The following is a 12,475-nucleotide window of genomic DNA, read 5'->3' on the forward strand; positions in this document are numbered from 1 at the left end:
AATTCCCAATTGAGTGCAAAGATTTATTGTGTAATCCCTGGCTTGAAGAAGTTGATGCCTGGTGGTGGCTGAAAGGAGCCAGTCGTCTAGATACGGAAACACCTGCAATCCTTGACGTCTCAGGTGAGCCGTGACCACTGCCATACATTTGGTGAACACTCTGGGGGCTGTAGTGAGACCAAAGGGCAGGGCTCTGAATTGGAAGTGACTGGACCCCAGCCGAAAGTGGAGAAACCTTCTGGAGTGTCTGTGAATTTTTATGTGATAGTACGCATCCTGAAGGTCTATTGAGCACATCCAGTTGTCCTTCTCTAGGAAGGGCAGAATTGACTGAAGTGTGACCATTCGAATCTTGTCTTTCTCACAGACTTGTTGAGTCTGCTGAGATCAATATTGGTCTCCAGTCTCCGTCTTTTGGGGACCAAAAGAACCTTGAGTAGATTCCGGCTCTGAATGGTCTGTTGTAACTGGCTGAATGGCTCTTTTTGCAGTAGTTTTGCGATTTCTGACTCTGCAATGTCCCTTAGACCGGTGGTACATCTGGAAGGGAATTTGAGTGGAAGGGACTTTCCTCGAAAGGAATTATGTAACCCTCGGATATGATCGACTGTACCCATCTGTCTTGAGTGAGGGAATGCCAGGCTTCTGGGTACAGTGATAATCTTCCCGACTGCCTCCAAGGATGGACAGCCGGGCAACACCTCAGGGATGCTGAAAGGGCTTCTCAGGAAGAGACTCCCTGTTGCCCTGGTTCTTGGACCCCTCTGCCTCTAGATCGGCGTCTGTTGTTGTTACCCCTCTGCCTCTAGGGGTAAACTGACCACGTGAATCCGGTGTGACTCCTTGGGATTTACGGAACCACATCTTTGCCACCCTTCTGTCCTTTGGGATAAGGCCTAGAAGGGGTGGAAAACGGACTCCAACAGCAGAAAGAGTCTTGCCGTCCTGCTCACACCTGGTCAAGGTTTCCTTCACCTGAGGGCCAAACAAAGCTGACCCATCAAAGGGAGAATTTGTGAAGGACGCCTTAAAGGGATCTACAAAATCACATAGCCGCATCCAGGCTTGGCGTCTAAGAGCCACACCTGTGCCTGCTCTACTCGCTCCATCTGCAGCATAAGATATCAGTCGCATGGAGGAGTTAGCAATGGAATTGAGGGTTCCTAGCTGCGAAGCAATCTTTTCTTGGGCCCCTGCAGCTGTGGGATCCTGAACTACTTCTCCCAGCTCCTTAAGGATGTCTCTGGAGTCTGGTGAAGTGACAAAGATAATTCAGCTTAACGATAGCAAAGGTCGCTGAGGAAAACATCCGCTTGCACCTATCCATGGTCCTACGGTCCTTCTTAGCAGGATGGCCGGGCTCGGATGGATCTGCATGTTCCTTTTTGGTGGCCGCCGCCACCACCATGGCATCAGCGGGACACCCTTGGTAAGGAATTGTTTGTCACTAGGGGCAGTTATAAATTTAGAAGGCCTCCTAGGGACTGGCTCTACAGAGTCAGGAGCTGTCCACGCCTTTCGAGCAATAACCGGCATAAGGGGGTGGAAAGGCGGAGGCACCCAGGAGGTGGAGGGCCGAGATCCAAACGCCTAGGTATACTGACTCATCCTCAGAGGGATTGTTGGTGGGCCAGTTTCCCCTCTGTTTCAAGGAGTTCTAGGATGTCTGAGAAGGAGACATCCTCAGAGGGGATCTAGGGATCCCTCTGACTCATCAAAGTCAGTATCTGAACTGATAGACTCGGGGAGTCTACATGCTTCCTCTTACAAGTCCTCTTCCTAGGAGGATCCCCTGAAACATCAGGAGAATCCTCGGAAGAGGGGAAATTCCCAATGGGGAAACCTGAGGCGGAGGATCTCTGGGTCCTGTAGCAAGAGAAGTGGCAGAGATGTCAACAGGCACAATAGAGGGAGGAGCTACGGGAAGAGACTGCTGGCTGATACTAGTGGCCAGCACACTCTTCATCACCTCGAATGCTCCCTCCCAGGCAGGTCCGAGAGAACCCGCTCAGAAGAGCTAGGAACTCCAGGGCCCACGAAAGGGAAGTCTCCGAGGCAGATGTCTGGGCCGAGCTCACCAAGGCCGAGGCTCCAAGGGGAAGAGTGGGTTCGGACAATGGTCCGTTGCCACTCACCCCTCGGAGGAGACCATGGAAGCCCGACCACCGAATCCATCTAAGGAAGAGGAGATAAGAGTAGGGCTGAAGGAACAGAAGGGGTATCTGTCCCTCAGCCATAGCAGAAACCAAGCCCGAAGACTCCAGCTCCAAGCTCTGGGGTAGAGTTGAAGGAGGAACTGTAACGGGGTGTGGACCAACAGTCGTCTGCTGAGACGGACTGTGTAGCATCTGGGCCAGTACCTGTGACTTGAGCAATCTACTGACCACTCTCTAGGTCATGATCTGACAACCTGGATGACCTTGAAGATCGGCTCCGATGGCTCCGCTCCGATAGAAGAGGCGAGGCCGGGCCAAAGTATCGGCTCCAAGGAAGGAGACCTGACCCCTTCCTGGAATGGGCCATCGGAGCCGATATTACTGATCCTGTCGGCACCGATTTCTCGGAGCCGACAGAAGCTCGATGTATCGGCTCCAGCCGGAGCCGATACAGCCACCAAGGTAACGGTGTCGGAGCCGGTCGAGCCGACACCGATGCCTGTGCCACATGGGTGTCAGAGCCGATCGGAGCCGACACCGATGCCGCGTGGGTGTCGGAGCCGTTGGAACCGACACCACAGTGGTCGGCACCGATAGCCATCGGGCCAAAGCTTAGTGGATCAGAATCGGCTCCAGCCGAGCCGATCTCGACTCTATACGAGTCGGAGCCGAGGCCACAGGCTTAGAAACAGAAGCCTGGGTCTTGGCAGATTTAGTTGATTTTGAGGGGCCGACTTAGCCGGAGAGCCCTCCGCTTAAGAAGACCCTGAGAATCAACTTATTCTCTCCTGCAGGACTCTCTGGCTGAAGGAGTGACAAATTGCACAGGAGTCCTGCAGGTGAAGAGGCCCAAACAGTACAGGCAAGAAGTGTGACCGTCTGTCAGAGACATCTTCTGACAGCACGAGTCACACTTCTTAAAACCTGAAACCCTCTCTTTAGACATGGTGCCTTAACACAACACACACACACACACCAGTCCAAAATTAAACTAATACCAAAAGGTATTTAGTAAAAACACCAACACACACACCCTAACAGGGGGATGGGATAGGAAACTAACTGACTAAAAAATTAAAAGAGACAGGGAATTCTGTCAGAAAAAGTTAAATTTAAAGTTAAACTATCAAAACAAATTAGTTTTTAACTAAAAAGGGGCTTAAAAGTCACAAATGTGAATTACTTACCAGGAGCTGGTAAAGAGAAGACCTCCCAAGCGAAGCGGCAAACGAGATCTGGGTACTTCCTGCCTTGCATCATGGGATATGGGGCTGCCTCGAGCTGGTAAAAGGAGTTCTCGAGCTAAAGCAAGTGCCGAGTTGGAGCCGAGGGATCGGCTCCGAACCCATCAAGCAAGAATGAAGGCGAGATTGACAACTTAACATCCAACATTTTGCAATTCCTTTCTCCACTATGAAAGTGCACATCCCACACACTGTAAAAAGAATATTGTTAAGGGACAATTTGTGAGAGGTAGCAGAATGACAAGTGCAGAAAGTGAATTAATTAAGGAATGTGATTTACTGCAAAGTATGTTTTTGGAGAGAGGGTATCCTTTGAATTTTATTACTATGTTTAGAGATGAAGTGGGTAAAGAAAGGTCAACCAGGTTCAAACCTATTTTGAATAATTGTATTCATCTGGAAGAAGGTACTAGTGAAAAACAAAAAGGTAGATTTGAACAAGTCCTAATACTAGAATATAATGGAGTAATTGGGCGCCTGCCTTTGGTGGAAAGGGTCTTGATTTTATTAGGGATTGCTTGATCCATACATTCCTGGAGGTGCTCGTAGAAGGCATTTGTAAGGGATTCAGCAGCGTGGGTTGTGGTTTCCACTGGCTCGGGGGCCTTGAAGGATACCACTCCAGTCTTAAGAAGTGTGAAGTTTGCTTTTGAGAAGTTCTTCACTGTGGTCTTTTGCTGGGGGTGGGGCGGATGTGGATCTCCAGTGAGATTAATTTATGGTCTGATCTCACCAATGAGGGATATACTTCCAGTGTGGAGCATTTTGTCCCCATGTTTGTGATGATCAGGTCTAGTATATTTTCTCCTCTTGTGGGAATGGTGACTAGTTGTTCCATAGCATTTGAGTTTATGAACTCAAGGAACCTTTGGGCTAGGGTGTTGGGGCTTGAGTAATGTTCCCAGTCTATGTTTGAGTAGTTGAAGTCACCCAATATGATGGTGTTTGGAGAGACATTCATACTCTCCAGTGTCTTCAGGCCTACCTTGACCTAGCAAAAGCGTTCGACACAATACTCCACTCGGGCATCATAGAAAAGCTCACTAGCTTAGATGTAAACCCATATGTCACAAGATGTGACTGTGATTTTAATAATCTACTGACCACCCTCTCTAAATCATGGTCAGAAAGCCTGGATGACCTAGATGATCGGCTCCGATGGCCCGCTCCGAGAGGAGAGGTGAGGCCGGAGTCGAGAGTATCGGGTTCCAAGGAAGGGACCTGACCTCTTCCTCGAAGGAACCATCGGAGCCGCATTAATTGAAACCATGGATGCAGTCGGAGCCAAGACTTTTCGCACCGACAGAAGGTCTTGATGCATCGGCTCCAGCCGGAGCCGATACAGACATAAGGTAAGGGTGTCGGAGCCGGTCGGGCGCCAATCAAGTTCGAGCTACATGGTGGTCGGAACCAATCGGAGCCGACACCGATGTGACCGAATTAGTATCGGCACCGATAGCCATCGGTGCCGAGGTTTGTGTCAGGATCGCTCCGCCCCAGCTCTTCCATCTCACTCTGAAAGAGTCGGAACCGAGGCCGCAGGCTTAGACACAGAAGCCTGGGCCTTGGTAGACTTGGAAGTCTTACTGAGCCGACTTAGCCGGAGAGCCCTCCGGTTTAAGTAGGCCCCTTAAAATCAATTTGTTTCTCCTCTCCTGCAGGACTCTCTGGCTAAAGGAATGACAAATTGCACAGGAGTCCTGCAGGTGGAGGGGTCCCAGGCAGTATAGGCAAGAAGTGACCGCCTGTCAGAGACATCTTCTGACAGCACGAGTCACACTTCTTAAAGCCTGAGACCCTTTCCTTGGACATGGTTGCAAAAACACACACAACACAGTCCCAAGAACCAGTTATCCCAAAAAATAATAAGATAACTAACCTCTCACACACACACACACACACACACCCTAACAAGGGGGGGATGGGAGGGGACAAGGCCTGACTAAAAATTAAGGAGGAGGGAATTTCTAGTAAGAAAGGGACTTAATCTAAACTAAAAACGTTAAATATAAAGTTTTAAGGTAAAAAAGGGGCAAAAATAGTATTTTAAACACTTACCAGGAGCTGGTAAAAGGAGGACCTCATCAGCGAAGTGGCAAACGAGATCTGGGTACTTACCGCCTTGCATCATGGGATATGGGGCTGCCTCGAGCTGGTAAAAGAGACTCTCGAGCTTAGCAGTAAATGAATGGAGCCGAGGATCGGCTCCGAACCCATCAAGCAAGAATGAAGGCGAGATTGACAACTTAACATCAAATTCCCAGTACCTGGCCTCTTGCTTGCACCAAGTGATACCTGGTTGGGGCAGTGATGAGACAGTTGTCTAAATATGGGAACACCCAGACTCCCTGCAGCCGTAGATGCACTGCTACTACTGCCATGCATTTGGTAAACATCCTGGGGGGCTGTGGTAGGACCAAAGGGCAGTGCCCTAAACTGGTAGTGACTGGCTCCTACCTGGAAATGTAAGAACCTTCTTGACCAGCTGTTCATATTTAAGTGATAGTATGCGTCCAGGAGGTCCACAGAGCACATCCAGTCATCCTTTCCCAGAAAGGGTAGAATGGACTGTACTGTGACCATCAGGAACTTGGTGTGTGCAATCGACTTGTTTAGTGCACTGAAATCCAAAATCTATCTCCAGGCTTCTGTCTTCTTTAGAACTAAAAAGAACCTTGCGTAAGTTTTGGATCCTATTTGGTCTGGTGGGACCTCTTGGAAGACTTTTTTTCAAAAAAACTGCTGAACTTGCTGAGCTGACGGCTCTCTCTGAAAGGGTGGAACTTCGGGGAGCTTCATAATCAATGGGGGTGGGAGAAGAAAGGGTACTGTATATCCTCTGGTAAAAATTCTCTGCACCCAAGTATCTATTGTTATATTTAGCCAGGCCATTTGGTAGAGGGAAAATCGACTCCTGACTGCCTCCAGTGGAAGTCAACTGGGCCTCCTTTCAGAAGCTCTGATAGGGCCTCTCAAAGAAGGTATCTCTGGAACCCATATTCTGTGGGCCTCCTCTTTCACGAGGGTGTCTTCTGTCATTATCATTTCCCTTTAAGCCTCTAGGAGAACCAATTCCACGTAAGTCATGGAATGGACTTTGAGATTTCTTGAACTACATTTTGTAACTTCCTCGTCGGTTCCTTTTAAATAAAGTTTTTTTTTTTTGGTGGTGGTGGTGGTGGTGGTTGGGGGGGGGGGGGGGGGGCTACTCCAATGCCAAACAAGGTCTTTCTGTCTTTTTCACACCTGGAAAGTGTTTCTTTCAAAGTGGTCCAAAAAGCAAAGATTTGTCAAAAGGAGTGTTGACAAAACACTTAAAAGGCTCTGCAAAGTCACACAGGCACATCCACGTTTGCATCCTAATGGATATGCCTAAACTCACTGCCTGTGAGGCTCCTTTCACAGTGTTGGAGATGAGCCTTATGGAGGAATTCACAATTGATAACTAAGGTAGTAAACTGAGGAGCCACAGATGCTTGGCCACCTTCAGTAGTGGTCCTTGCTAACGAGTTAGAAAGTTAAGTTAGTGGAGAACATCCCTTTGCAATCCTGTAAAGTGGGCTAGATAATTCAGCGATTGTATGGCAAAAGTCACTGAAGCATATACTCGCTTCCCAAACCTGTCCATGACCATAGATTCCCTGTTTGGGGGGATAGACAGATGAACTCTGTACAGCAGGTTCCTTTTTGATGGCCACCACCAGGGCCATGGCATCAACCAGTACGCCCTTACTCCAGTACTGCCTTTCTACTGGAGGTGGCATAATTGTATATGGTCTCTTGGGGATGGGTTCGATCGAGTCCGGCTCCTTCTAAGCCTTTCTGACAAATTAGATGTATCAACTCATTAGCAGGTGGGGCTAGGAGGTAGACGGGCCAGTTCTGAAAGCTTCCAAGTATACCATCTCTTCAGGAGATGGGTTTTGGACAGACCAGCAACCCTTCCGTTTTAGGAGTTTGAGGATGTCTCTGAAGGAGACATCATGAGGTGGTTATTTGGGAGTCCCATCTTCCTCATCAAAGTCAGTATCCATGCTGAGAGACTCTTGGGGTAAGTCCAGGTGTTTCCTCTTACGCTGCCTCTTCCCAGGGACTTCCTTGGTGGCATAGTCCAGGGAAGTATCGGAAGAGGTAAGAATCTCAGTTTGGGGAGACTGGAAGCTTTGGACCGGCTGTCCCAGTGGCGTGGAGTGGTGAGGATCACGTGACAGTTAGCTGGGTGGTCGAGGGTGGAGTCGAGGAGGGATCCCACCTGATCTGAAGGTACAGAAAAGACCCTCTTCACTACCTCAAAGGCCAACCTCCCTGCGGACTGTCTGCCCAAGGAGGAAGATGGAGACAAACTATCAAATGATGAAACTCTGAGATGAAGAGAAGGCTCAGAGAACTTTGGAGTTGAATGAACTCCCCTGGATCCAGCGTAGAAGCCTCGGCTCCAAAAAAGTTGGAGCTGATGAACTTAGAATTATTGTTGGATCTGTAGAAACCAGCTTCTTCAGATCTGACACAGATGAGCCCAGACCACTCAGATCCGATAACACTGATCCCATATGATAAGCCAGAAGAGGAAGAGTGGACGCTGGTGGAAGTCACTGATACGATGGGGTAGGTACTATAAGAGTACCCCTCTGAAGTTGTTCCACGAACAGTTCCCTCACCATCCTAGCCATATACGCCTCAGTCAAACTTTTGGAAGAGTGTGAAGACTCTATAGACGAAGGTCTACAGCACCTTTCCAGGAAGGGAGAGGGTACCATAGACTGTACCGGATCTAGTGACAGCAAGTAGACTGTCCAAGGAAGGGGCTTCAGATCTGAAAATGTCTTTGATTTGGAATCTGGGGATACCATTCTCGTTGAATCCGAAGGCTTTTGAGGCATAGTAGAAGTCGGATATGACCTAAGTACTTCCCTCTTCTACTCCAAGGAGGATGGAACTTCAGCAGATCTTGATGTCTTTGAACAGTCTCTAGGTTTAGTTGAAGAAGATGTTTGGACTCCAGAGAAGGCTTGCGAAAAAAAAAGAGGGCAACATCCCTTTAAGGATCAACTTGTTTTTCTTTTCTCTGAGAGCCCTAGGATAAAAGGCCTCATAGATATCACACTGCTTGTTCAGATGTTCTAGACCTAAGCAGTATATGCACAAGGAATGCCCGTCAGAAAAAGTTATCTTGTGCCCGCATTTAGTGCACTTAAACTTCTTCTCCAGCATACTGTACAAACAACTTTTAGTGGTCACGAGAAATGTCAGATATAAAAAAAGACAGTCTATTATGGACTCATGGACACACACACACACACACACACACACACACACACACACACACACACACACACACACACACATACACACACACACACACACACACACACACACACACACACACACACACACACACACACACACACACACACACAATCGCTACGCAAAGGAAATTAAAGGAAAATAGTTTTGAATATTTTGTATATTACAACAGATTTTTTTTTTCTAAATAAAGGATAGGGAGGGAAAACAATGAACCACCAAACGGGAGAGAAACAGCAATAGAACGGGATGAAAAATGAAAAGGAGTTTTTTTAAAGATTTATTTGAATTGAAAATGAAACTCAAGAGCAGTCAACAACAACGTCTGGACACGAAGAGTAGCAAATAAGATCTGAGGGAAATGGGGACCACAGTCACATGACTACGGAGGAGCTCAAGAGTTTATAGGCTTCCACGAGCTGAAATAGCGGCCAAGTTCAGATCCAAGGGTTGGATCCAAGTCCCATACATTGAAGATGAATGAAAATTGGGGTTCCTATTACATGAACGAACTTTTCAAAGTTCGAATGTTATATGGTCGACACCATATGATCGAACTTTGAAAAGTTCGAAGGTTAAATGTAACAGTGCCGTACGGTGCAGAATGGGAGAATTTCTCTTTTCTGCACTGAAGTGCAATCTCGGAGTTGGTATATTTAAGTAGGGGGGTGGGGCGTGCAGGGGGGCTTGCCCCCCTTCTCGGAGCATTAAGGTAAGTTTTTTTTTCTTTCTTTCTTTCTTTTTTGATGTTTTATTATACATTTGAAGTTTCAAACTTCGATCATATGTTGTCGAACATATGGGATTCGAAGTTTTGAAACTTCGAATATATAATACAGACCGGAAAAATGACAACACCAGATCAAGTGTTTTCAAAGGAATACAACATGGCTTGAAAAGACTGTCCTAAGTAATAACAATGCTTACTGTTTCATAAAAGGAACAAAAAGACAGTTAACTTACAGACCATGGCTGAGGGATAGATGTAATCTCAGGAGCATGGAAATATGCTACTCCATTGTGGAACGTATACGGATAGCCAGTGGAAGTGGTCAAATACATTGTTCCAGCTGCAGGCATAACACTACAACCTAAAAAATACAGTAAGCTAATTATTGCATACTAAAAACATCCTGCAATGAAACAGGACATCATTGGCTTGCCACATTTTCTAAACGTTAAGCTGAAAATGCAATGCACACAAAATATTCTTAAAGATCATCTTTAAAGGTGTGAAACGACCTTTTGCTTTTGTATATAAAAAAAAAGTTATAGAAAAAAAAGAAGTTATGTACTCACCATAATGTTCCATCTGAGTAGTTGTACTTCATTTGTCTTCAACCTGTGGGTGTTCGGATCCGAGACAGATGCTTCACCAGCTTCTGATCTGAGCTCCAAGCTCCTCCCCTTACCATAATACACCTCCATCTCCATCCTTCCCTCATATCGAGTTTGCTGCACCCTAACACAAGCCTGACCCAATAAGACCTTACCACAACAGGTTATTCACCAACCTAACAAACATGAACAGGAGAACCACAGAGGTGTCTTTTCCTACATACCAGAGTAACAAAAATACAGATAAGGTCAGGGGGAAGGAGGGACAGACGGTTGAAGACAAATGAAGTACAACTACTCAGATGAAACGTGATGGTGAGTACATAACTTCTTTATCTGAAGGAGATGACTTCATTTGGTCATAGGTTCATAGGGTTCATAGGTTAGTACTAGGCTAACTGCCCTTGCGAGCCATTTTAAGCCTAGCCAATTATCCCTTGTGAGACTCAAACCCTGCACCTTGTGTTTGTAAGGCAAACACCTTAATCATTAGGCCACCCTCCCAACCCCCATCAACCAGTGGGACAGAGTCCTCAGCTACCAAACACCTGGGTGGCCCTCATGGAAGGATATTCCGAAGCACCACTGGGCCAAAGGATGCTCTACCTCTAGATACCATGTCTAGTTTGCAAAGTGAAATAAAGGTGTGAGATGAGGACCAAGTAGCCGCAGAACAAATATCATCCATAGACACCCTGGACCAAAAAGCTGCAGAAGTAGCCATGGACATGGTGGAAAGTGCTTTCACTTGACCTGGAGGAGAAATGTGTTTGTCTGAGTACACCTTAAGGACACACTGAGAAATCCATCGAACAGTAGTCACTTTGGAGATTGGTTTGCTCAGAAAGGGTTTAGCATATGAAACAAACAACTGACTGGACTTGTGAAAAGCCTTAGTTCTGTGCAGGTAGAACCTCAACTGTCAATATCCATCCAAGAAATGTAACTTATATTCACCCCTGTTCTGAATATTTGGAAAGAAAATAGGAAGGTTAATCGTCTGGATCATATTGTTTTCAGAAGGAACCTTTGGAAGAAAGGAAGGATTGGTACAGAGAGACACCCTATCCTTATGGGAGATCATATACAGAGCTTTGACAGATAACACTTGAAGTTCTGATACCCTTCTAGCCGAGGTGATAGCCACTAAGAAGGCTGTTTTCCATGATAAAACTGAAGGTCCACAGATGCTGTGGGCTCGAAAGGTGAAGAAACCAGAGCCTGTAAGACAAAAGTGAGGCCCCAAGGAGGAGTAGGATCCTTCACCGGGGGTCTTAAAAGAAAAGTACCCTTAATAAAGAATTTGCACAGTCTAGAAGAGGCTAAAGAAACATTATTTTCCCCAGTATGAAAGTTGGAAATGGCAGTCAGCTGGACTTTTACAGCAGAAGAGCTAGTGCCCTGATGAAATATTCTCACCAAAAACTTTAATATCACTGGGACTGGAGCTGTGAAAGGATCCGAGTCCCTTTGAGAGGCCCAAACAGAGAAATGTTTCCATTTACTATGATAAAGTTTCCTGGTGGATGATTTGTGAACCACCACCAGAATAGTCTTGACCGGTGAGGATAAACCGGTAGTCCTAGCTATCAATGGAACTGGAGCAGCCAAGCAGTGAGCTTCAGACTGACCAGGTTTGGATGAGGAACCTTCAAGGGATGAGAGATAAGACTGGGTATTGGATCCAAGATCCATGGCGGAGGTAGAAGATGAGACCAAAGGAAGGGAAACCAGACTTGTCGAGGTCAGAATGGGGCAATGAGGATCACTGTGCTCCCCAACCTGCGGGCCTTCTGAAGAAATTTTGGTATGAGAGGTAACGGAGGGTAAGCATAGAGAAGACCGGTAGGCCAAACATGGACTAGAGCGTCTCTGGGGGTTTCCCACTGCGAGGGGATCAGAGTGAAGAACTCGGTGCACTTTGCAGTGGAAGGAGATGCGAAGAGATCGCAGCAAGGCCGACTCCACTCTAGGAAGATCTGCTCCCCTACAGAAGGATTCAGAGACCACTCGTAAGGCATCAGAATAGTCCTGCTCAGCTTGTCCGTTAGTATGTTGGACTGTCCCGGAATGTGCGTTGCTACCAGAAACCGACTGGTGGAAATCACCCTTTCCCACACTCTCATGGCCTCACGACAAAGGGGGTAAGCTCTGGTTCCTCCCTGCTTGTTGATGTACCAGACTACAGACATGTTGTCTGACTGTATTGCAATAGTTCCCAGAGGGAGAAAGGCATGAAGGGCCTGCAATGCTAAAAGGACCGCTCTCATCTCTAGGACATTGGTATGCAACTTGGTCTCATTCGGGAACCACGTGCCTTGGACTGTCCTTCCCGAGCAATGCCCCCCTCCCACCTTATCTGGGAGGCATCTGTGGTCAACGTAGCTTGAGGAGAGGTTGCAATAAAGGGGCATCCCTCGACTATGTAGGAGG

At 47.1% G+C, this 12,475-nt stretch overlaps 1 protein-coding gene across 1 annotated transcript in view; it reads right to left on the reverse strand.

Moving 5' to 3' along the window:
- Positions 1-12,475, reverse strand: part of BOLL (boule homolog, RNA binding protein) — a 2,224,369-nt gene that overhangs the window by 1,044,299 nt on the left and 1,167,595 nt on the right. Inside the window, exon 6 of the mRNA XM_044060305.1 lies at positions 9,668-9,795. Within this exon, the coding sequence (XP_043916240.1) occupies positions 9,668-9,795 (128 nt within the window). The remainder of the gene's footprint in view (positions 1-9,667; positions 9,796-12,475) is intronic.

Source organism: Protopterus annectens, chromosome 2.part0 (assembly GCF_019279795.1).
Source record: "Protopterus annectens isolate FY-2018-M chromosome 2.part0, PAN1.0, whole genome shotgun sequence".
In the NCBI taxonomy this organism is placed as follows: Eukaryota; Metazoa; Chordata; order Ceratodontiformes; family Protopteridae; genus Protopterus; species Protopterus annectens.